We start from the raw sequence: 25217 nt of genomic DNA, 5'->3' as shown, positions 1-25217 counted from the left end.
ATCTATTTCATCCCCTCCAAGACTCGGGGGACATTGCAGGAGAAAGAACATCAAAGTAGTAAGACCCGGAGGACAGGGAGGAGGGCTGTGGAACTCTGCCTTCTGGACACGGGCTGGGTGATGCCCTCATGAGGTCACATGGTTACCTGAGAGCTCAGAAGATGCCCTGTGCCATATATACCCGTGCGTGTGTGTGCGTATGTAAGTGCACATGAGTGCTGGAGGCACAAGACAATATAGGGAATCTTTCTCACTGGCTGTCCACCTTGTAGATCAAGGCAGAGTCTCTCTTGAATCTGGACTCATCAGTCTTGACTGGCCGAGAGCCCTAGGGAATCCACCTCTCTGCACCGGGGTCACTCACGTGCACTTCTCCTGCCCTCCCAATGGATGCCTGCCAGGGTTCTGAACTTATGCCAGGATCCCGATGCCTGTACAGCGAACGCTTTACTGGATGACCCATCTATTCATGTTTGCAATGAGGACCGTGTCTCTTTCCTAGTCACCCTCTGCCCCCGATCCTGTGGTACTGCATGCAAACCTGCTACAGTGAGTTAGATCATCTCCCTTGTTGATTAGCTTTGTGGGCACTAGAACCTATCTGGCCAAAAACTCACAGGGGTGTGCATTCAACCAGAACCCAAGGAGGCCGGGCTTGCAATAGACGTTCCACACCAGCTCATCTTTGAGGCAGCCGGAGACTGGAGTCCTTGGCATCGGGTTCTAACCCCAGCCTTGCACTTTCTAATATCATCAGTCGAACAGCACAAGGGTGCCTCAGACACCTCCATCTCAACTGGAAAGTGAGCCAATGACCACATACGTGGGGCGGGTGGTGGTGGTGGTTGTGGAGGGGAGGCCACATGTTATTGTAGGGTATGGGGCAATCCAATTCCTGGGCTGGAATGCAAACCCTTCCCATGAGGGAATTATTGAATTGTGTCTCCTCGTCTATAAAATGGGTATGAAGGATGACATCAGTGCTCGTTGTGAGAGTCAGCATGGGTTCCCTGCCCAGTGTTACTCACATGTCAGCAAAGATCCGCCCCCATCCCTTTTCTGAATGGACTTCCCTAACAGCCTGAAGTGGAACTTGCTCTTAAAGGTGTAGACATGTCACGGCATCTGCCTGCCCTGCTAACTGTCCAAGGGGGAACATACCAGCCTGTCTCAGACCCAAGGTGTCACTGATGGAAGACATGTTTTCATACATGTTTACAGACGTTAGAATAAATGACATGCTCGTGATGTAACAGGGCAGAAACCGTGTTGTGCTCACGTGGCTTCTAACCCTGGCTGTCGTACCTTGGAGAAGCTTCATCTGCCCCTCTTTCTTTCTTTCTTTCTTTTTTTTTTTTTTTTGAGCTGGGGATCGAACCCAGGGCCTTGCGCTTCCTAGGCAAGCGCTCTACCACTGAGCTAAATCCCCAACCCCATCTGTCCCTCTTTCTTATGTCCTTGGGAATCTGGAATAGGGGTGAGAACTCAGCAAAAATCAGTGGACCAATGGCTCACCCATCCCTCCATTCGTGGAACAATCAATCAATAAATCAACCATATGGTACCTATTGATTAAAAACTATTTCCTATGGCCAGGCGAGGCAATTGAATGACTAATCAGAGCACATAGGGCCAGCCTGGTCCCTAGAGGGAAGTTTCAGGACAAACCAGGGCAACAAAGAAAAACGCTGAACTAGGTCCTTTGTTCCTTTAGCTTCTAAGAACTACACACACATCCAGCCTCCCTTGCAGCTAGATGATACCATGTGACTCTTCTCTGGACTACTAATACAACTTCATCTTAAAACTCCCTAACACATACATACACACACACACACACACACACACACACACACACACACACACACAAACAAACACACACACACACACAAACAAACACACACACACAAAAGCTCATGAAGAATTGGAAAAATGTTAAGAGCCAGAGACTGGGGGCTCTGGAGTGAAATACTGTCACCTGAACATGCTCCCACAGCTCAGCTGTGGTTGTCTGAACAAGACCTGTGCAAAATCCAGTTAACACAGGGGAGGGCCACTCCTCCCCACCCATGGGTGATGAGTTCATGATTGCTGTTCACCGCTGGGGGAGGAGAGTTATTTTCCTTTAAGGGTGCAGCTTCTGAAAGGTTGGACATGCCCCAGTAGATGGCTCCATACCCGCGGGTGTATGGACAGTGCAGTGGACTCAGTGGGTAGAGTTATTATTTTCTAGAAGACATGAAATTGGAAGTGGAGTAAACATGGGGGAGGTTGAGGGGATTGGTGGGGGTAAATATGATAAAAAGCTACATTGTATAATGCATGAAATTCTCAAAAATAAAATGTATTTTATTTATAAATACATTTATAAAAGTATTTATTACACGAAAAAAACAGCTGGAGAGATGGCTCAGGGAAAGGGCACTTGCTCTTATTACAGACGACCCAAGTTCAGTTCTTGGCACCCAGCTAAGCCTTCACAAACACCTGTAACTTCAGGGGGCCCGACGCCTTCTCCTGGCCTCTGCAGGCACCTAAAACACGCATGGTAATCATTCGAACAGATACATAAGTAAATAATAAAATAAGTCCTACCAGAAAACCATCCTGACTGTACTACACACACACACACACACACACACACACACACACACACACACACACACACACACACACACACACAGAGGAGGGGCAGGGTGGGGTGGGGGTGGTCTACAGCTAAACCTTGGATGTCAGGACTGCTGGGCCACAGGAGCTCGGGGCCTGGAGGACAGTGGTCTGGCCCACATTAGACGTGGCTGAAATGAAAACACATGTCTATAGAGTGAAACTCTGCCGCTAGGTCACTGTTGCTGCCTGAGTCCGGCTCATGAGTGCCCTTCGAAGGTAAAATCACCCCCTCCTTCTTACGAAGGAGAGAGGGCTGGAAAACTGGGAACTGAAGGCAGACCCCAGCAGAGAAGAACAGAGGGGTTGAGGCTCCAGGCTGGGCCATCGCAGCTGTCCCTAGAGGGGCAGGCATGAAGGCAGGGCACTAGATACCACGAAATCAGGTTGAGATGAGCCAGAGCCGGGTGGAGGATCTGCCAGTTCACACCATACTCATGAACCCAAGCTCTCGGGGTTGGCGGCATCCCAGAGGCCACCTACACCCGACAAATGTCTCCATAGAGGTCAGGACTAAGAAGGGTCTATTCTGGCGTCAAACAAGCCCACCCTGCCTGTGAAGTGGGTGTGACAGTAAAAGTACTTCAGCCAGGTCCCTGAGGGGTCCTATGAACTACTCATGTGGAGAACTTGGTGACATGCACTGATGCTTCACCAAATATGCTAAGAGGAGGACACAAGAGCCACCACAGCAGGCACAAGGCCACACTCCACAGTCAGGTCTGGGGAAAGAAGCCCTGTTCTTCAGTCTTATATATGTCTCCCTGTCTCTTCCCCCTTCTCAGGCCCTCTGAGGTCACAGGTGAGAGCCACACTTCTATACTCTGCTTGAGGCAGAATGGCAGCTTTGAGAAACACACCTGGGTGAGGGGAGACCAGAGACAAAGACTCAGCAGGTCATGGGAGTCAGCAGAACCGGAATCCCCACCGTTAGAGGGAGGATGACACCCCAATTTCTGTCTCAGTGCCCCATCTGCATGGCCACAGTGCGTGAATCCCAAAGCCAGGCAGGATCCATGAAGATGTGGATGTGGGAGCTCTTGGTGCCTTCACCCAGCACCAGAAGTGAAAAGAGAGCCCTTGGTTTTTGTTTGTTTTGCTTTGACACAAAGGCTCAGGTAGCCCTGGCTGGCTTAGGAATCGTTATGTAGCTGAGAACCACCTTCATCTCTCTCCAGCTCCCCAGCGCTGGGACGGCAGGTGGGCCGCGGTGCCTGGTTCATGAGGTGCTGGGCAACTGCGCTCCTCCCATCGAGCCACATTCCCAGGTCCATTCCCTGTTTTAACTTTGTTCTGTTTTTGTAGTAGCGTGGACTGAACTCAGGGCTTGGCGCATGCGAGGCAACCTGCCCCACACCTTTAAAAAGAAAAAGCAAACCTGTTTTAAAACAGGGTCTTACCAAGTTGCCCACACGTGCCTTAAACTCTTTTGGTAGCTCAGGCTGGCCTTGAACTTCCGACCCTCTGGTTCCACCTTTGGAGTAACTGGGATTCCTGCCTGTACCTCGGGCTTTGCTTTTGCCTTTTAATTGAGATTGGAAAGGGGGTTGACAGATGAATTAAGGACAAAGGAGTTAGAAACAGTGTCACTGGGATCCATGGTGCTCACTCCCTTCACACATGCAGGTGTAAACACACATGTGCACACATATGCTCACACACACGTGCATGCATACACACACACACACACACACACACACACACACACACACACACACACACAGAGGAGTGCTCTCAAAACAAAAACTCTTCTTTGTTCTGTGACCAGCATTAAAAATTCACCAGTTTGGGGCAGCAGTGATGGAGGAGAGCCTCGGCTTCAGGCCCTGAACAATGGTAGGGGTATCGCAGACCAGTGAAGGGGACCTGACCCTCTGCCCTGTGGCCTGAGAGGTTGGGCACTGTCATTTCCCTCCAGCCTACCTTGTTTCCTTTATTCTTCAAGGTAGTCTTGCTTGCTTGCCCGTGACAGAGACTAGCTGTGTAACCCAGGCTGGTCTCTCACTCTCTAGCCTCTTGCTCATCCCCCACCCTCAAGTCCAACTCGCAGGCACTGGGCACCATACTCAGCTTTTCCAGCGCACTTCTCTGCCCGCTTACTCCTTCTGTGCTCCATCGGAAGTAAATGTGAGGATGGTTCCTGACAGCAGGGCTCCCACGGCTCTGGGAGCTGACCCAGAGTTCAGTACACAGTAGGCACTTAATTGACAGGAAGGAACCAATGGGTATGGGCAAGGTGGTAGGGCAGGGGGGTGAAGGCCACCTCTTCCCGGCTAAGAGAGAAGTTGGTCAGGTCCACATGTGGAGCACAGAGGACAGCCCTGTGGACTGTTCTCTCCTTCCACCTCTGGGTGAGTTCTGAACTGGGTCGACAAGTGCTTTACTTGGAAAGCCATGTCAGGGTCTGTCCCTCTGTCTACTTCTCTTCTACAGTCCGTCCACCCACCCATTTCCCTACCACAGTCCGTCCTTCCATCTGTTTCCCTACCACAGTCTGTCCATCCATTGTTTCCCTACTCCCTTTTTGTTGTTTGTTTTTAGAGACAAGGTTTCTAAAACAACTGAAATCTTCCTGACTCTGCTTCCCTAGAGCTGGGACTAGAGGGGTGGGGCCACCATTACCTGGGCTACTCCTGCTTTTTGGACCAAGGTCCTGCTATGCCATCCCATTTGGCCTGGTACAAATTATGTAGCACAGGCTGGCCTCCCAGGTACTAGGATTACAGTCAGGAGTCACCACACCCAGAGTCACTCTGTCATTTGGTTTAATTTGGTCTCTACTGATGTTGGCCTTGAGATCATCCTGTAGTCCAAGCCCCTCTCTTGCACCCCAGGTGCTGGGATGACAGGCAGGTGCCACCATACCAGGCTTGGGACCCTGCTTCCTTGAGCCTCAGTCTACTTGGCTCTCAAGTGGGTCTGCAACACTGCCCACTACATTCAATTGCTTTGACTAGCTCATGCCAAAGCCAGCGCCGACACAGTGGGATCAGGGTTATTGCCTTTAAGGTGTGGGGACCAGGATCAGATGTTATTCTCCTCAGCAGCTTCCACCACCCAAACAAAAATCAAATTCCAAGTCCAGTTTAGAGCCTTAGAAGCTCCCAGCAGAGCTGTGCAGGGACAAAGGTCTGTACTACGAACAACTCCCAGACAGGAGGGTTTGGCTGCTGCTGTCCACACCATGCCCCCAACTCACCTAACAGGTCAACAAGGCTTGACCAGCCTGCACTGGGTACAGTGTCTGTCGGGAATCTGAGAAAGAAGAAAGAGCTGTCACTCCTTCCCAGCTCTGCCTTCCCCTCCTTCCAGCTTCCCTGCCCTTTGATGCTGGACCCACAACCTGTACTCAATTGTTGGAACCCCTAGGTATCCAAATTGCCTAGCAAACTGGTCTTGAAGGCTCCTGCTGAGCCCTTGGCAGACATCACTAATCAACTGGGGCACATACCAAATTCCTTCTCACCCAGAGCTCCAGGCAGACTTAGCAATCAATTGGATTGGTCAGGGGATGAAAAGGATACTTCAAATTGGACTCCAGGTAGTGAGATCTGCTGTGTGTTCTTCCTATAGCCTAGTCAGTGCCTGCAAGTAGGCTAGCCTGCAGCCTGAGTGAGAGAATAAACAAGTGTACACCCAGCTAGCCCACGTGTTCAGAAACCCAAGATACAAGAGATAATAGCAACACCATACATTCTGTCCCCAAGTCTGGAGTCACCTGCAGGGCCAGTGAGTGAGAATGGTGGGGACCGTATCCCCTTTACCCATCTCCTCCAGATCCCGCCACCTCTCCTCCTTGCTGCATGACCTCAGAAAGGCACATACTCTGGGCCTCTGTGGATTTTAAGAGGCCCCACCTTAAGGCTGGTGCTGGCTTCAGATCTGACCTGGTGAGAGTAAGAGGTAAAGGGCCTTGAGGTCATTGAAGCCAGGCCTCATTGTCTTCCTGGGACTGTACCACTAGCTAGGACCATGTGAGGCACTGTGAACACCAACAGACACTGTTGGGTTCTTAAAGTCTACCTAGTCCTTTAAGGCTAAGAACAGCTGCTATCCTGGCTGCAAGACCCCAAGCCTGCTCCCCAACACTCCTGACTGCATGATGCCTTCCTGGGGTACAGCTACGAACCCCTGCATCTAAGAAGCGCCACTCTCTTGAACTCAGGCTCTAGCAGCGCCATGCCCAGCTGTCACATGAGGCCCAGGCCTGTAGAGCAAGTCACATATGAAACCACAGCCTCAGAGAGAGGCTGGAGCACAGGGAGATAGGCTGGTGTTGAAGGGGCATCTAGGCCAATGCTCAGAACACGCCCCAACCCCTCTCTGGACCTCAGTTTACCAGTCTGGAAATGGGGAGAAAGGGTGCTTGACCTTAATCGTTATAGCTTCTACACATTACACTCACTGTAATCTTACAGATGTTTATTGATCACCTACTGTAAAATCAGGCCCCTTCCTAACCTCTGCTGGAAAGCATCTCTCCCTCTTAAGGTCCTGGTTTTATCACAAGGAGCTTCCTGGGCCTTCCCGGGGGTCTGCTCAGTGAGATGCCATCTACTTCCTCCCCTGCAGGGGACAACTAGGTCTTGTTCTTCCATACATTTCCATGGCCTCCAGGCAAAGATCCCAAAAGCTTCTCCCTGGAGAGTGAGCACTAAACAAACCCAAAACGTCCCTCCCCACCCCCTGCCCCCAAGACGCTTTTCACCAAGGCATCTCCTGGAAACCATTCCAAAGCCCCGTAGGTTAAATGGTTAAATCCCATCACTGGCTAAGTACCTTCCTAGATGCCCTGAGGTCTGGTGTCTGCACCTTCTATGTGCTCACAAGGCATAAGGGCACTGACCCACGTGGGGCTGGCATCGCTTGGGGTTTGACTGGAACCCACAGCCCCAGTGATCCTTGCCCTGCTCTGAGCCGCCATCCCAGCAGACACTTGGTAAATATTGAGGCATTAATTAACTTCCTTTAGGGAATGGTGGCTCAGACCAGATGTAATCTCCCCAACTCAAGAAAGAAAGGTGAATGCCCCAACCTTACTCAGGTGATCTCTAGAAACCTTATCTTGTGCACTGTTCCCCTCCACAAGGTGACTGCTGAGGGCCCTGCTCACTCACAGGAATACATGCATGCGGGCGTGCACGCGTGTGCGCACAGGCACACACACACACACACACGCAGGCACACACATACACACACGCACACGCACACATGCACATACACACACATGCAGACACACATGTACACACACACACACGCGCACATACACACACATATGCACACACATGCAGGCACACACATACACACACGCACACACATACACACACATGCACATGAATACACTCATAGTCTTGAATGGTCTCTGTAGCACTCTGCCAAACCATTGTGTGCCCAAGCAGAGGTCTGCACGCAACTGACCCCACTCTATCCATATTTATAAATCCTTGGGCTGGGGATTTAGCTCAGTGATAGAGCGCTTGCCTAGCAAGCACAAGGCCCTGGGTTCGGTCCCCAGCTCCGAAAAAAAGAAAAAAGAAAAAAAAATCCTTACTGAGTGTCACCCCTAGTCACAGCCATGCCTACCCTAGGACACACACACACACACACACACACACACACACACACACAGAGTTCAGCTGTGCTTTTGCCTCCTTTAGTGGGAGGTTTTTTGAAACATCTGCAGCAACTCCCCTGCCCAGAGCTACCTCAGAAAAGATCAAGGGGTTTTATTAAGCCAAACAACTTCTCAGCTTGCTGACCCCAGAGCCCACACATCATCCATCCTTGAGAAGGAAGACTGAGAACAGGCAGCAGAGAAGACCCCCCAAGGGGGCCACGCAGGCCTCCCAAAGTGGCAGAACTTTGCCTATCTCCACCCCTCACCCCATCCCACCCCTAGCGCTCACACACACATTTTGAGTTAGTTCAAAACTCACCTTGGTGCCTGGGGGTGCGGCTCAGTGGTGGCTTCAACTGCCTCAGAGTGTGAGACTTCATCATTTGTACTTTATAGTGGTGGCTGGGGAAGGGATGGGTGGGTACCAAGCCCAAGAGAGGGGCCTGAACCCACTCTCATTCCCAGGCTGGTCCCTGGAGCCATCTTCTGTGTCACAGTGCTAAGAGTGACCATGAATGCAAGGAACCAAGAGTGATACCTGCCTCCCCAGGAGCTCTGGAGAATCCTGGTCCTGGGCACTTGGCAAAAACAAACAAAGAAACAATATACAGATGGATGGGTCAGGGGCATTAAATCATTCATCGGGAGATGGGCCAGAGTAAGTGCACTTGACCCCACTGACATATTTCCAGGCACCTATAGAACTGGGTTCAAATCATGCCACCAACTCTCTCAAGTCTCAAGTTTCTTCAGTAAATACTGGGAAAGGACAGCGCACATTGTGAGCCACAGACTCCTTGGGTTCCAGCTCAGTCCTCCCAGCTGTGGGAGCATCCCACTCCCTTCCTGAACCTGTACACTTCTGAGGTAAATATTCAGGAGGTAGGCAGAGGTATGGCTTTATACCCCCAGGATTCATGAGGGTATATCCCCACCGCCCCACCGCCAAAAGGATGCCAGTCAAGCCTGCTTGTTCTGAGCGCCCACCCCCACCCCCACCCCCAGCCCCACAGTGTATCCCTGGCCTCTCTGAAACAGGGTGAGGAGAGCTGTTGTAACAGTTACAACTTCCCAGATGGAGCAGAGAGCACTGTGCCTGGAGCCTGTGATCTCCGACAAAGTCTCTTTAGAGCTAGTGTCCAAGCTTCCTCATCTGAAAACCTGAGCAAACTGTTCCCTGCTTTTGACACTTGCCAAAACTTAAACAATTCATGAGTTCTTTTCCTTAAGACAGCAGCCATGGGACAGAAGTGCTGAGAGGGTCCAAAGACAAAAAGTTTCAGAAGAGCCTTTGATTTGCCATCAGTCATCTCTGTGGATGCTGCTTGCCCCACAAGGGCCCAGTCCTGGACTCTTCCTGGGCCAATTTTCTGACTTAGGTACCAAAAGGAACTTTGAACACTGTGGATGCAGCTTCTGGCTGGCATCTTGTATCATCCCCCACCCCACCCCGCTCCACACCCCTTACTCTCTTTAAGCTTCTCAATGCAAAAAGAGACTCCTAGATATCTTCTCTTTTTCTAATGTCTGTGTCCAATTGGTTGGTAGATAACTCAGAATAAGGACATAAAAATCGAAAAGACCGTGGCCTGGGTACTCCTGGGGCTCAGGATTGCGACCAAATCATAACAGGTTGCTCCACTCAAGCGGGTCTCAAGCCTGGGCTCCAAGAACCTTGAGAGAGGAATTCAGGTGACAGGTCCAAGCTAGGCACTTAGTAAGGGCTTCTACTGTCATTGATATTAAGTTGGGAAAGAAGAGGTCACCCTAAGGGAGAGGAAGCTTGAGGCGGGTTCATGGCCCAATACCCCACCCCCCCACCCCCCACCGCAACCTGGGTAGGCTCACGATCACAAAGCTTCTCTACTAGAGATCAAAATTCACTGGATTTTGAGTCAAACAGAGGGGAGGCCTTTCCTTGACAATTCCCAGAGGCCCCTGGACTAATCAGGTAATCAAGCCCCAAACTCTCTCTTCCAAGAAGATACCCTAGATCCCAGGTGCGCCCCCTCACCACCAGCCTTTCTCGGAAGAAGACTCAGCTCGCCCAGGTTACCCCCGGCCGTGGCAGGTGGAAAAGAGGAGGCGCCGCGTGGCCCGAAACGGGGAACCGCGCGCACCTGCGGCAGGTGAGGCCCAACCATGCGGAAGGGGGCGGAGCCATCTTCGCTGCGCTCAGGTGAGCCGACCCCCAGCTCGCAGCAGCCAGGTCCAGGGTAGCTACGAGTTTCCACGCGGCTCCAAAGAGGCGACCCAAAACTGAGAGCCACGACCTCGGAGGCTCCGAGTCCCACGAGGTGCCGCGGCCCCAGGAGAACATTCGAGGCAGCGGCGGCGTTGGAGGCCCGGGGTCCGTTCGTTATTTGAATAGCACAAAGGAACCGCCTTGGTCTGATTGGCTAGCCAAGTGGCCCCGGGGCGGGCAGCGGCTGTCAGTCGGAAGGCTCTGCACGCTTCTATTGGCTAATCTACAGTGGGGCGGGGCGCTGCTGCCCAGCTAAATAGTTGGGGCCGGGGCCGGCCGAGGCTCATTGCTTTGGCGCCGTCTGGGGAGCGTGAGCCTGCGGGTGGCGTGCAACGCATGGTGGCGACTTCTCTCGGAGTGTCGCCGACCCGCCGACCCGGGCTCGGTTCCCTGTGCCCGGCGCGCCCGGGCGACCAACTGGAGACACACGCAAGCAGCAGCATTCGCAGCACCAGAGGCGGTTGCTCCGCCGCCCGCGTCTCCGCGGGAGCATGGAGTGCGCCCTGGACGCCCAGAGCCTGATCAGCATCTCCCTGCGCAAGATCCACAGCTCCCGGACCCAGCGCGGCGGCATCAAGCTGCACAAGAACCTCCTGGTGTCCTACGTGCTCCGCAACGCGCGCCAGCTCTACCTGAGCGAGCGCTACGCCGAGCTCTACCGGCGCCAGCAGCAGCAGCAGCAGCAGCAACAGCAGCCGCCCCACCACCAGCACCAGCACCTCGCTTACGCGGCGCCCGGAATGCCGGCCAGCGCGGCCGACTTCGGCCCGCTCCAACTTGGTGGCGGCGGGGACGCGGAGGCGCGCGAGCCGGTCGCCCGGCACCAGCTGCACCAGCTCCACCAGCTCCACCAGCTGCACCTCCAGCAGCAGCTGCACCAACACCAGCACCCGGCGCCCAGGGGCTGCACGGCGGCGGCGCCGGTGGCGGTGGCCGGGGCGCCCGCGGGCTGCGCGGGGGCGCTCTCGGAGCTGCCCGGGTGCGCTGCGCTCCAGCCGCCGCACGGCGCGCCCCACCGCGGGCAGCACTTGGAGCCGCTGCAGCCCGGTCCTGCGCCGCTGCCGCCGCCCGCGCCCGCCGCGCTCTGCCCGCGGGACCCTCGCGTCCCGGCCGCCTGCTCTGCGCCCTCGGCGCCTCCGGGGGCTGCTCCTCCGACCGTCGCTGCCTCCTCTCCGCCTGCCTCTCCAGCCCCTTCCTCATCCCCTGGCTTCTACCGGGGCGCGTACCCGGCCCCCTCGGACTTCGGCGTACACTGCAGCAGCCAGACCACTGTGCTGGACCTGGACACTCACGTGGTGACCACGGTAGAAAACGGCTACTTGCACCAGGACTGCTGCGCCTCCGCCCACTGCCCCTGCTGTGGCCAGGGCGCTCCGGGACCGGGTCTGGCGTCCGCCGCTGGTTGCAAGCGCAAGTATTACCCTGGCCAGGAGGAAGAGGACGACGAGGAGGAGGATGCGGGCGACCTGGGAGCCGAGCCCCCCGGGGGCACGCCGTTCGCCCCCTGTAAGCGCGCCCGCTTCGAGGACTTCTGCCCGGACTCGTCCCCGGACGCGTCCAACATCTCAAACTTGATCTCCATCTTTGGCTCGGGCTTCTCGGGGCTGGTGAGCCGACAGCCGGACTCCTCGGAGCAGCCGCCGCCGCTCAACGGGCAGCTGTGCGCCAAGCAGGCGCTCGCCAGCCTCGGCGCCTGGACTCGAGCCATTGTCGCCTTCTAGGGACCCCCCGAGGGCATGGGGACCCTGGGCCCCGCGGGGCTGGGGCCAGACAAAGACTCGGCCAAGGGGTGATAGGGAGCGAGCGGGTCCCGGCCACTCGGGGTTGAGCTGGGGGCGAGCAGAGGCTGATGTTTTATAAATTGTAAAATAAAAAAAAATCTAAAAATCTTGGACTTTATTTTTGCAGAGAAAAAGCCTATTTAAGTATGCTTTGTGTTTATCTTACTCTTTTCCCCCCTTTTTATTGTACTGATTGCAGTGGTGTTTAGCGAGGAGCCTGCCACGTGAGGCAGGGCTGCTGCCCGGAGGAGGTGCCGGGCCGCCGGGGGCGAGGCTGGGTGCCCGGGGGTGCAACGCAGGAGGGCGCGGGGCCCAGGACGCCGATTCTAATCAGTTGTCAGAGCCGGGAAGCCCGACGTTCCGCTCTCCTGAGTGCCTCTCTGGGGTGAGGAACGGGTCTTGTGAAACCCTGAGCAAAAAAACAAAGGCAAACTCTATCTCCAAAAGGGACGTTTCGGTCACATTTCCTCTCTGGGGGCGGCCTCCAAAGTTCTCAAAATGAGAAGGCAGAAATGAAAACACTTCAACTTTTTTTTCTTTTCTTGCCGGGTTGGGCGTCTAGAACCCCTCCTCTCCCCGCCCCTCTGGCTCGGTCCTCCTCCACCCGCCTCGCGGACTCGGGCGGGGGTTAGGGGGGGCACTCTGACACTCTTAGCACAGTTGGGAAAGGGGTGGAGGGCGAGCAGGGCGAACTACATCTCCCATCATGCCCAGCACTGCGGTCCTCACAAAACAAAAAAGGAAGTCGATTCCTTCACCTGGATCCCCGGGAGAGGGAGGGGCCCGGACCGCCGACTGCGCTGGAGACTTTTCGCTTAGCTCCTGGTCAGCTGTCGTGTTTGTGCGCGCTTCTAAGTTACCTTGTCGTGCTTCAGCCTTTGGTCCCATCTCATGAAACCAGCATTGTTCCAGCCTGTGAGAACCCTGTCTGCGTCCTCAGCTCGATAGATTTTGTTTAATTTAAAAGCCTTTTGTTGTGAGAAGGTGAGGTTTGCCTAGTGCCCCCCTCTGGGTCTCTGCCATCAACACCCCAGGGACTCCAAAACAAGTTGCCAACCTTGCCTTCCCGGCCCTTTTTCCTCCTGTGGTTTTGTGCATACTGAATTGTATCTCACCGGGTAAAACTGTTCGGGTTATTTGTTTAAATTTATAATCTTAATAAAAAGTCGATTGTAGAGTGTATGGTGGTTCTTTACTTTTACATGAGCCTAGAGGTGCGAAAACCTAAACACAGACACACGCACACGCACACAAGCAAACTCCAGCTTTCCAGGGCCGGATCTGCCTCCACATCCGCAGGGCCAGGGTTGGGAGTGGGCTCTGTGTGTGTGTGTGTGTGTGTGTGTGTGTGTGTGTGTGTGTGTGTGTGTGTGTGTGTGTGTGTGTGTTTTCTGGGGATGGAGGCTGGTGCTACAGGTCTACTCCCTACACCCTCCTCACCAGCGGGTCTTGCCCGCTTGGGAACCTGCTGCCCCGGGGTTTCCAGCAGAAAGCTGAAGCAGCCTCCAACATATTTCCCTACAGCACCAGGGTTGCAAGGGCCTAGTTGGCTCCTAGTCTCTGCAGCAGGGAGACTTCTGGGCCACCCACACTCCCTGCCCCGCTCCTCCGACCGCACGTCTCAAGCAAGCAACTTGGGAAGTTTTTTCCTTTCCTTTTTCTTTCTTTTCTTTCTTTCTTTTCTTTTTTTTTAAAGTTGAGTTTGTTATCACTGCTCAGTGCCACTTGGTGGTGTGCTGACGGCGTCTCCCTCCCTCCTCGCGCTCCTCCCCTCTCCTTTTCTGCTCCCTCCCGCCCGCCTCTCCTCCCTCTTCTGTGGATGGAGCAGGAAGGCTCCAGGCGCGCGCTCCCCTCTGACCACCTACGGAATGACCTCAGAGTGGGAGAATGTGCCAAGGCACCGAAGGAAGCTCTGGTTCTTCCCACTGGATCCAAATTCACATCTGGAGCCGCGGCTCCGGCCCCAGGGCACACGGGTGGTTCCAGCCTTGCTAAGGGGATAGGAAAGAACCGGGGAGGCGTGGAGGGCGGTAGGGATGAGATAAAACGGCAGCCTTTGCTGTTTGGGGGTAGCATCTCTCGCAATGTCTCTCGTCTCTGGCTGCCTCCCTAAAGATCTCTCGCTCTCACTGGCTCGCCCCCGTGCTCCCCTTCTGTGCGCAAAAGCTCCCAGCCACCGGCCAGGCGACTCACGCCGCCCCACCCCATAAGCCTCGCTGGGCGAGAGGAGGCGCTGTCGCCCAGCGCCCCAAGCCTAGACGAGAGGCGGATGCTATTCACTCTCAGGGGGGCTGCTCGGCTCTGGATCTCGCTGTCGCGCGTGGGGAAGTTCTTGGGGACACTCCAAAATGCGGGGGCGGGGAGGTCGCGAAGGTCCGCGATCCAGGTTGGGTAACAGGAATGCTCTGGAGGTGTGAGTTACCGGGAGAAAAGACACCTTCACCTCACCCACACACCCCAGGACTGCTCTCGGTCTCCCACGGGAAGAGACGAGCTAAGGAGAGGGTACATCTTTTCCCCCCTCCCCATTTCCCTCTGCAAGTCCAAGGAAATAGCTGTTGGTTGCAGTTTTGAGTCAATCCAAGCCAGTTGCCACGGCTCCCCCTAGCGCCAATTGAAAGGCGCTGCAGCATGTGCGGATGGGAGTGGGCGAGGCGCAGTCGGGGGCGGCCGGGCTGCTGGGGGAGGCTCCACATGCACCCGCGACCTAGCGTCGCGTGCCCACCCAGCCCTGGTCTGAGCAGGGACCCTGAGCCCAGAGCTCTCCCACTCCAGGTCCGCGTGGAGGAGGGCACATGATGGGACGCCTTTGTTGGGAGCGTGGAGCTGGGTACGGCGAGACTCCCCTTGAGGGGCTTGGGACCTTCGCATCTATCCCTGGGACCCGTGTGGCGAAGACCTGTGTGGGGGTGTTTGGGTGCGAAATAAAAGCTCTGAGACTAGCAAGACTACACACTAGGTTCTCTCCTCCCTGCAGGTTTTCTGAGCTTTATCTCAGGACGTATTGGGTACTGGGATCTAGTGAAATTGGGAGTTGGGGTAGATCTCAGGGAGCCGAACAAGAGAGGAACCCCAGCTCCACTTATGCTTTCAGGGCCCCAGTACCTCGAGCAATGATACAAAGGGTTAAGGACCTGCTCTACAGGGGACACAGACATCCCCCCCTGAAATACCAAACAACAACGGCCGGCCACAGAGCCCTGATACTAAGCTAAGGCCAGGCACCATATTGAGAGCCACACCCGCCCTCCAACTGCTTCGGACACGTGAATCTGCAAGCTCCTCCTCTCCTCACCCCACTCACAGCCCCTGGAGCTTCCTGTGCAGCATACAACGTGGCAGCCCGGAACTCCCCGGGAGAGACTGATGCGCCACAGGCGTAACACCACAGAAACACTGGGGGGAAAGGTGGTGCTGTTTAGCCATGAGAATCCTAGGCATGGGGTCACTGGTGTGGAGCCCTCAGGTCCCCTCCAGCAAGACCAAGGTTGAAGGGGAACTAGAAGAGACTGAGGGCGCCGCATGGTTGGCAAAAGGCGCCATCCAGAGAACAGAGGCTCAGCCCCTGGCCATCCCCAGCTAATCGAATCTCCCCCAACATAAAACATACATCCCAAGGCAGACTGCCGCTCATGCTGGGGAAGGGCTAAGCCTGTCTCTAGCTGTGCTTGGAGCTAGATGCCAGGATGACGGCTATAGATCCTCACAGAGCTTTGAGCTGCCTTCCAGAGAAGAGTGGGGCCGGGGATGCTCTAAACTCCCGGGAGGGCCACTGTGCAGGGAAGCAGGATGCACAGCAAGTGCTGTGTCTTACTGTCTCTGTCCGCTGGACGCACATCTACAAAGTGTGTGCTGGTTGCTTAGCCCCAGGAAAGCTCTCTCAAAATCACCAAAGCAGATAAATAGCCGGAACAGGAAATGCCTCTGCGGATTACTAATTTCAACTTCCCAGCCTCCCTCGGACCCCTGTATACCCTTTTGGAAATGCGAGCATACGAGCATACGTCCAAGGTCACAGCATTTGGTAGCCATCCTCTACCTGTTGGAGTTCCCAGTCTGGTGGGGAGGGATTTGTAGCTTCATGACTGGAGCTGGCAGTTGATCTGGATGTGGCTGGATTGAGAATTCACAATTGAACGCATACTAGGCTACAGCCTCTAACATGTCCAAGCTGGCAGCTTAGAAGCACACATTCAGTGCTTTCTTCTGCGGGGGACAGGACAAAGGCAGAGAAGACAGAGAGTTTGTGATTTACACAACGCAGGACTCCCCTGTTCCTGTGTCCTTTAAGACTTTGGGTAAGTGACAGCTTGGGCAATGGGAATTGTGGGAATGGGAACCCTGCAGTGGCCAGGGATGCCACTGGTTTCAGGCACAGCTGGATACAGTCAAGGGATTTCCAAAATGCTCTCTCAGTGTCCTGAGGCTCCCTACTCTTAAGGTAGACCAGCTTCCTGCTGCAGACAAGGCAGTTCTGGCCTCCCAGCTCACAGATTTGCTACCTGAAAGGCACCACCTTCTTTGCTAACTCAAAAAATTCCAGGGAAAGACTGTTGGGTTCTGAAAGCTGTGGCCAAGCCTGACAGTAGTTGACGGCTGTCACTGGAAGCTCATGAGCAGAAAAGTCTTTTCTCAGAAAAGGGTGTCACCTGGTAAGTGTGGTGTAGAAGCTGCCTCCAGAGACAGGGGGGCTGGGGGCTGGGGTGCAGCACTTGGGGCTGAGGAGGGATTTTCTGATGGATTTGGTAAAACTTGAGGCCTGTGCAGGGCCACTTGGGGACCTGGGTGACAAGGTATGGCCAACACAGGTCTGGAGAAGACGACCTGATCTTGGGCATGGGACCATCCTGTACCTTCCTGATTTGCCACTCAGGAATGACCAAAGGAAAGAAAATGGCACACCCAAGTCAGGGTCTGGGTTCTCCTAGTAGGCCCCAGGGCAAGAGGCCCATAGGGGTCACTCCCAGGGGACTGGGGGCAAGGACATTACATGCAAGGAAGCTCATGTAGGTCCTTGAGGACTAGATAGAAGTGAAAAGGGCTTTGACAGGTAGCCAAGGATGTCAGTCAGCAGCTCAAAAAGAAGAGGGACCCTGCAAGGCCAACATGGCCTCCGGGAGGGGCCCAGGGACATCTGCAACACAGGCAGTATGATCTAGTCACCTGTTCGGATAAGCAAGGCTGAATAGGTCCTTAAGAGTTGAGACCACAGTAGGCAGGGAGGCCACAGATGACCTTGATTCTATGCATCTTCAGGTACACATCTCGGTAGTCCCTGAATTTCTACAATAAGCATGTTTTATATTTAGAAGGGAAAAAATGAACACTGTAGGGCAGCAGGCACTGTCATTAATGTAACCGAGCAGCCAGTAGAGAAAAAGGCTACAGGCATGTCCCGTCCAGTCTGCTGGGGCAAGCACTGTTGAGAAGCCCAGCCTCTGAGCACTGCTTTTTCCTTTTGGTTTTCTGGTGCTGGGGATGGAACCTGGGGCCTCCCGGGTGCTCTGCAAGACTCCAGTGACAAGCTCTCCTCTTCTCCTCTGCCCAGCCCTCTGTTACTGTTGAGTGAAATATGAGACAAGAATACAAGTCCGTGTCAAGGGTGTCGTGGTTGGAGGAGCGTGCACAAGGCCCTGGGTTTGATCACTGGCTCTGAAAATAAACAAATGGCTGGAGGGACGGCTCCTCAGTTCGAAGCATTTGCTACTCTTGCAGAGGACCTGGGTTGGGTTCCCACTATGATGAGTCACAAATAATCTTTGCCTCCAGTTCTCGGAGATCTGATGCCTTTGTGTGTGGGAGGCGTGCACACAGTGCACATGCATGCATGTACTCACACAATTAGAGAAACAAAATAAACAGTGGAGTCTAGCAGAGTGGCACACGACTTAATTCCTACACTCGGGAGGCCAGCTTGGTCTACACAGCAGGCACCAGGCCAACCTATCTGAAACCCTATCCCGGGTGGGAGGAAACCATTTAAAACATTTATTTCAAAATATAAAGATGATGGGGAGCTGGAGAGATGGCTTGGTGGTTAAGAGCACTGACTGCGGGGCTGGGGATTTAGCTCAGTGGTAGAGCGCTTACCTAGGAAGCGCAAGGCCCTGGGTTCGGGTCCCCAGCTCCGGAAAAAAAAAAAAAACGTTAAAAAAAAAAAAAGAGCACTGACTGCTCTTCCAGAGGTCCTGAGTTCAATTCCCAGCAACCACATGGTGGCTCACAACCATCTGTAATGAGATCTGATGCCCTCTTCTGGTGTGTCTGAAGACAGTGACAGCATATGCATATACATAAAATAAGTTGATAATCTAAAAATCAAAACAAAACACCTAAAACATTTATTTCTGGCCAGGCAATGATGGTGCACACCTTTAATCCCAGCCCTTGGGAGGCAGAGGCACACAGATCTCTGGGTTCCAGGACAGACAAGACTACACAGAGAAACCCTGTCTTAAAATACACACGTGCGCGAGCGCACACACACACACACACACACACACACACACACACAATTTCTAGCCCGACATAGAAGCCTTTAATTTCAACACTTGGGAGGCGGAGGCAATAGAATCTTTGTTAGAGTCCACTTTGGTCTATCAAGAAAGTTCTCAGGATAACCATGGCTACACAGTGAGACCCTGTCTCCAAAAAAATTAAACAAAAATTATTTCTTGGGCTGGAGAGATGGCTCAGTGGTTAAGAGCACTGACTGTTCTCCCAGGGGTCCTGATGCCCTCTTCTGGTGTGTCTGAAGACAGCTCCAGTGTAACAAATAAATATTTTTTAAAAACCTGCATTTAAAAAAATATTTCTTGGAGCTGGAGAGATGGCTTAGCAGTTAAGAACACGTATTGCTCTTACAGAAGACCTGGGTTTGGTTCCCATCACGCAGGTGGTGACTCATAACCATTTTAACTTCAGTCCCAGAGAATCTGCTATCTTCTGGACCTCACTGGCACTGAACATACATGGTGCATACACACAGACACACAGACACACAGACACACAGACACACAGACACACAGACACACACACACACACAAATAAAGCAAAACATTTTTGTGCATGAGTCTTTTGCCTATACCATGTGTGCCTGGTACTGTAAAACAAACCTACAAGCTTATCTTGTTGGTGACATTATGGAGCCTCCTGCAGAAGACCCGTGTGTCCGTGTGGTATATGTATGCATATGCCCATGTGGCAGCCTGAGGTTGGCACTGTCTTCATCAACTATTCTTCACCAGATTTCCAGAGACAGGGTCCCTGGAGCTGGCCTCATCCACTGATAAGGCTGACTTGTCACTAAGCTGCAGAAATCTACTGTCTGCCCCACTCTACCTGAAAGGCTGGGGACCTAAAACTTATATGAGTGTTGGGATCCGAAATCAGGTCCTGTTCATAGCAGGCACTTTCCTAATGGAGTGATCTCCCCAGCCCCGGGAGAGACCCTCCTGTGTCACCTCTGAGCCCCATCCTATTCCCGGCTGCCAGGGGTGCTGTTACTCTGTGCACTGAGGCAGGTGTTGGGGAGAGGGGTTTTCCCCCAACATGGCGGGGAGCTGTGAGGAAGCCACTAAGCTGTGGAGGAGGAGCTATAGACCAGGTGTCATCTACCATGGCACTTAGGAGGGACCACATCCCTTCCCTAACTGATCCATGTCGCCTCGTCTGTAAAGCTATGGAGGGAGGAGAAAGGTCCCGGGAAGCTTTGACTCTGATGCTTCAGAAGTCAGAAAAACTAACTACAGCTTCCAACTTTCAGATCACACAAATGCAGTGAGAGTTAGAAACACATGGGCAGCCACTGCACATCACAAAGACACCTCGCCCGGAGCGTGGGCAGCTGGGTATAGCACTCAGTAATGAAAAGTCAGCCATTCGAGTGTTTCTTGCCAGGCACTGGACTAGGAACCAGGCAGGAGGCAGACAGTTGAGGGCTCTGCCTCAGAGAACCTGGAGTCTAGTGGAGGAAACTGAGGACAAGAGGTCAACAAACTGTTAAGCAAGTGCTACAGTGAGGTGAAATTAGAGCTTTGGGTTGTTCGGAGGCGTAGGTCACAATGTTTGGTGATCTAAGAAAATGTCTGAACCCTAAACCCAGCAGCGGATCAGCCAGAGCTGGACAGACAATTAATAATTAATCCCCAACCAGAGAGATCCGACAAGGACAGCGTTATTCTTGATTGTTTTATTTATGCACTTATGTGTATGTATGCATAGGGGTGCACATGCTGTGACACGCATGCAGAGATCACAGGACAACTTGAGGAAGCAGGAACTCTCCCTCCACCATGTGCATCCGGGAGACCAAACTCAGATTGTCACAACTTTACCAGACCAGTTATCCAGATATGCTCAAGGTTTATTTGTTGACTATGCAAAGTCCAGCTAAATCAGACATTTCTCGTAGTGACTCCGTGTTTCAATTGCCTCTGCCTCAACACTGCCACAGCCACAGTGGCAGAAAATCAAAGCAGAGCCCTGCGTAGGCTCTGTACACCCCAGTCTGACAGCAACTGCCTCACCTCCACTCCTAGTCATTGGTCAGAACTAGTCTTGTGCTTCTGCCTATCCCAGAGGACTGGGGCTAGAGATGCAGAGTTTGTGGTGAGCACTAGGATCTCTATCTCACCAGCAGATGGTGGAAGGGTATGCATGGCAGGGCTGACAGAGAGGGAAAAGATGGCCTTCAGAGTGGCGCTGCCACGTGGGCAGGAGTGGCAGGTGGAGCCCGTATGTCAGGGATGGGTCTTGCTGGAGGTGTCAACCATCAACTGTGGAAGCCCAGTTCAGGGAATGAAAACTCTTACTGGGATGTGGGGGGAGAATCCATCACAGGTAGGCTCAAGCCTCAGCTCTGCCCACCTCCAGTGGTGGGGGAACCATTGGTTCTGAGCTTGGTTCCCTTACACAGCACGGACCTGTAGGGACCCAGCAGTGCCTGGCATCTAGGTAGCAGTTAGGAATAGGAGCAATTCTTAGTTACAGGAGACTCTTTTCTTCCCCTGGGCAGTGGGAGGGGTTGGGAATGAGTGAGGAAGCCAGTGGTCTGGGCAGTTGCCCCAACCAGTTTTCCTGGTTGTACCTGGCAGCCTGGGGCTCCACAGAAATCTTGTCTGTTGCTTTTCCTGTTGGACTGAGCCTGACACCCCTATGTCAGCGACCCTTAGTGGGGGTTGGGGGAGGCCCTGGCTGTGTGCTGGATTCCTGCTGGTGAAAACCACATTCAAATAGGTTCAATGGCTGATGACAGACTGGCCACCCCCTCTGGAATGCCGGCCCCAAATCCAGGCAGGTGGCTCCCTGTGAGCCTTGAACCACACTGGGGACCCACCGAGCTCTGTTTATAGTAGATGGCAAGAACTGATTTACCTTCCCAGTGTCCTGTCCTTCTTCCACAAAACCGGGTTGCAGTGAGTCCTGCCCAGCACAGTGTCTTACACACAATGGGGTGCCCAGCCAGAGACTACTGGGTGGCCATCTCTTCTTGGGTTGTCACTCTCATGAAAAACTATGTCTTTCTCCTGAGGCTGCCCTGTTAAAAACTGAGGATTGAGAAACAGAAGCCTTTCCAGGAGGTCCCTGTCCCTGCCTTCCTGCCTGCCCAAAGAGACTCATGGACTGGTTTGCTGTTCTTGCAGATCGTGTTTTTGCTGTCAGGTTTGCCTGATGGTTTTGCTTTTATTTGTTGTTTGATTTGGGCGGAGGGAATGTCTCACTATGTAACCCAGGCTTGATCTTTCTGCCTCTACCTCCTAGAATTGCAGGTATGCACCACCACACCTGGCCTGGTAGACGCTCCTTGTTTTTTTGTTTGTTTTTTGTTTTTTTTGTTTGTTTGTTTTTAAGGATTTATTTATTTATACATAGGAGTGCTCTATTTGCATGTATGCCTGCATGACAGAAGAGGGCATCAGATCCCATTACAGATGGTGTGTTACTATGTGGTTCCTGGGAATTGAACTCAGGACCTCTGGAAGAGCAGCCAGTGTTCTTAACCTCTGAGCCATCTGTGCAGCCAGCACACACGTTTTTAAAAAGGTTAAAGGTGGGTATTCAAATTGAAAACCCTGTGACCCCAACAATACAAATGATAAAATCTTCAGACTGTAAAGAAGATAAAAAGGCTACACCCATCAATAGACCTAGGGACGTCTGGGGCTGGTTTGTGCTAACAGTTAACAGTGTCTCCGGAACAGGAGATGTAGCTTAGCCGTTAGTGTGCTTGCTTAGCACCTACAGGACCCTCGTTTGATCCCCAGTACTGCGCAAACCAGATGTGGTGATGCACCGGAAATTCCAGAACTTGGAAGCTGGAGATAGGAGGGTCAGAAGTTCAAGGTCATCACCAGCTGTACATAACAAGCTTGAAGCTAGCTAGCCTGGGACATTTGAGAAGCTGAGCTGTTTTGTTTTGGAGGGTGAGGGCAGGGTCTGTGTTGTGCACATAAGTGCAGTGCCCACAGAGACCAGATCCCCTGGTGTTGGCAATTCTGAGCCTCCCCAGTGTGGATGCTAAGAGCTGAACCAGGGTCATCTGTAGTAGGATCAGCACACACCCTTAACTACTGCAGCATTCCTCCGGCTTTTTTTTTTTTAAATTAATTTATTTTATGTATGTGAATACACTGTCACTCTCTTCAGGAACACCAGAAGAGGGCATCAGAGCCCATTACAGATGGTTGTGAGCCACCATGTGGTTGCTAGGAATTGAACCTCTGGAAGAGCAGTCAGTGCTCTTAACCACTGAGCCATCTCTCCAGCCCCCACCTCTCCAGTTTTTATTCTGTCTTTACAAAAGAAATTTCAAGCACAAACCTCTAATCCCAGCACTCAGGAGACAGAGGCAAACAGATCTCTGAGTTTGAGGCCAGCCTGGTCTACAGAGTAAATTCCAGGATAGCCAGGGCAACACAGAAAAACCCTGTTTCAAAATAAACAGAACAAAACAAACAAAAAGAAAATTTCAACCATGTATAGTGGTGCACACCTTTAATTCCTGCATTTGAGAGGTAGTAGTGGTTTGATATCTGTGAGTCTGAGGCTAGCCTGATCTACATAGTGAGTTCTAGGACAGCCAGGGAGAGGTAGGTTGGATTTCAGAGCTGAGATGGCTCAGACATTCCTGAGTTCAATCCCCAGGATCTAGAGATCAGGGAGAGTGGCCTGACCCCTGCAAATTTTCTGACCTCCACATACAGTCCCTGGAAGGCATGTGCTCATAAATATACACCAAACAAAATTTTTCTAAGGTCTAAAAAAATTTATAAGGCAGCGAGAAAGGTAGCTCAGAGGTCAAAAGATGTATAGTTGCATCAGAGAACCTGAGTTCAGTTCCTAGGCCTAGCTTAAGGGCCTGTAACTTCAGATCCAGGGGGATCCCCCAGTGTGAATGTGCAGGTATGCACGTGTACACACACACACACACACACACACACACACACACACACACACACACACACACACACGAATCCTTAAATTTCTGTCAAGATGTGTAATTGCTGCCTGGCTGAACAGGGTGTTAAAGAGGAAGCAGTTGGCTTGGGTAACCAAGGACCTAAGACTGGAGGTCTAGGGAAGGGTCTAGGGAAAAGCCAAATATTCTAGTTAAAAATAAAACAGGAAAGCTAATGCTGCGGTACCCACAGGTCAGTGCAGCATTCAGTCCTCGGAGAGGTTTCTTCTTGCAGTAGACAGGAACCAACAGAGACCCACAACTGCTTAACATGCAGAGTGAAAGGTTCTGGAGCTCCTGGCCTTCCCGGCTGGGCTTAGAGAGCAAGATAGAAGAGGAGGCAGAAAAACTGTTAGAGCCAGAGGGAGGAGGTGACTCTAAGAAGTGTCCTCCAGACACCACAGGACTGATGTCCGTAGGAATTCAGTGGGGAAGCATGAACAGGCCTACCCAGGTTCAAGGCAGATGGGGCCCCGGTTCTGACAAGGGGAAGTGGACATGATCCCATCCCTACCCAAAAACTAGCGGCAACTGAGACCGGCTTACAAAGGAAAATAGTTTTCTCCAATGCTCACCATTTATATTAACACAGCCCCAGGAAGAGCTGGCCAACACAAAATAACTCAACCTGATTTCTGTACACTTTTTTTTTTGTTTTGTTTTGTATGGGCATTTTAAATGTTGTGTGCTAGTCTTTGTGCTTGTATATTTTTGTATGTGTGTGGTTTTGGTTGTGTGTTAGTTTCTTGGTTTTGTTTTTTTTTTTTTTTTCTTTTTTTCAAAGCTGGGGACCAAACCCAGGGCCTCGTGCTTGCTAGGCAAGTGCTCTACCACTGAGCTAAATCCCCAACCCTGTTTGTTTTGTTTCTTTTGGGGAGTTTTGGTGGTGGTGGTTTTTGTTTTGTTGAGACGGGGTTTCTCTGTGTAGCCTTGGCAGTCTGAAAACTGGCTGTATAGACCAGGCTGGCCCTGAACTCACAGAAATTTCACTGCTTCTTAGTGCTTTGATTAAAGATGCTTGTTGTTGGGGATTTAGCTCAGTGGTAGAGCGCTTGCCTAGCAAGCACAAGGCCCTGGGTTCGGTCCCCAGCTCCGGAAAAAAAAAAAATAAAGATGTTTGGGTTTTTTTTTTTTTTTTTTTTTGGTTCTTTTTTTCGGAGCTGGGGACCGAACCCAGGGCCTTGCGCTTCCTAAGCAATCGCTCTACCACTGAGCTAAATCCCCAACCCCAAGATGTTTGTTTTTTTGATTTTTTGAGACAGGGTTTTTTTTCCCTGTGTCCTGGGTTAGTTTGTCTTTTTTCTTTTTTGTGATGGGGATGCGGATGAGCAGGCTGGAGTTGGGAGCAACTGGAAGGAGTTGAGGGGAAAAGTGTGACCAGAATATAATGTAAGAAAAAAAATGTTACGGTGGACCATGCCTTTAATTCCAGCACTCAGGAGGCAGAGG

At 52.5% G+C, this 25217-nt stretch overlaps 1 protein-coding gene and 1 long non-coding RNA gene across 3 annotated transcripts; one reads left to right on the top strand and one right to left on the bottom strand.

Moving 5' to 3' along the window:
- Positions 1–2328: 2328 nt before the first annotated feature.
- Positions 2329–10387, bottom strand: LOC120101516 (uncharacterized). 2 transcript variants are annotated; one of them, XR_015684225.1, is made up of 4 exons: positions 10299–10387; positions 8604–8862; positions 5867–5922; positions 2329–2534 (listed from the first exon to the last, which is right to left on the bottom strand). It is a non-coding gene; the product is annotated as an uncharacterized LOC120101516 (long non-coding RNA). The 2 variants fall into 2 exon arrangements; XR_015684226.1 differs by lacking the exons at positions 2329–2534; positions 10299–10387 and adding an exon at positions 3939–4024 and having other exon boundaries at positions 8604–8691.
- Positions 10388–10824: 437 nt separating this feature from the next.
- Positions 10825–12416, top strand: Ier5l (immediate early response 5-like). Its single transcript, NM_001025041.1, is given in 1 exon segment — positions 10825–12416. A coding segment is annotated over 1 exon segment (1230 nt). The 5' UTR covers positions 10825–11020; the 3' UTR covers positions 12251–12416.
- The last annotated feature ends 12801 nt before the right edge of the window (positions 12417–25217 follow it).

Source organism: Rattus norvegicus, chromosome 3 (assembly GCF_021556685.1).
Source record: "Rattus norvegicus strain SHRSP/BbbUtx chromosome 3, alternate assembly SHRSP_T2T, whole genome shotgun sequence".
NCBI lineage: Eukaryota > Metazoa > Chordata > Mammalia > Rodentia > Muridae > Rattus > Rattus norvegicus.
The sequence above is the reverse complement of the archived record's forward strand: the minus strand, read 5'-3'. Positions and strand labels throughout refer to the sequence as shown.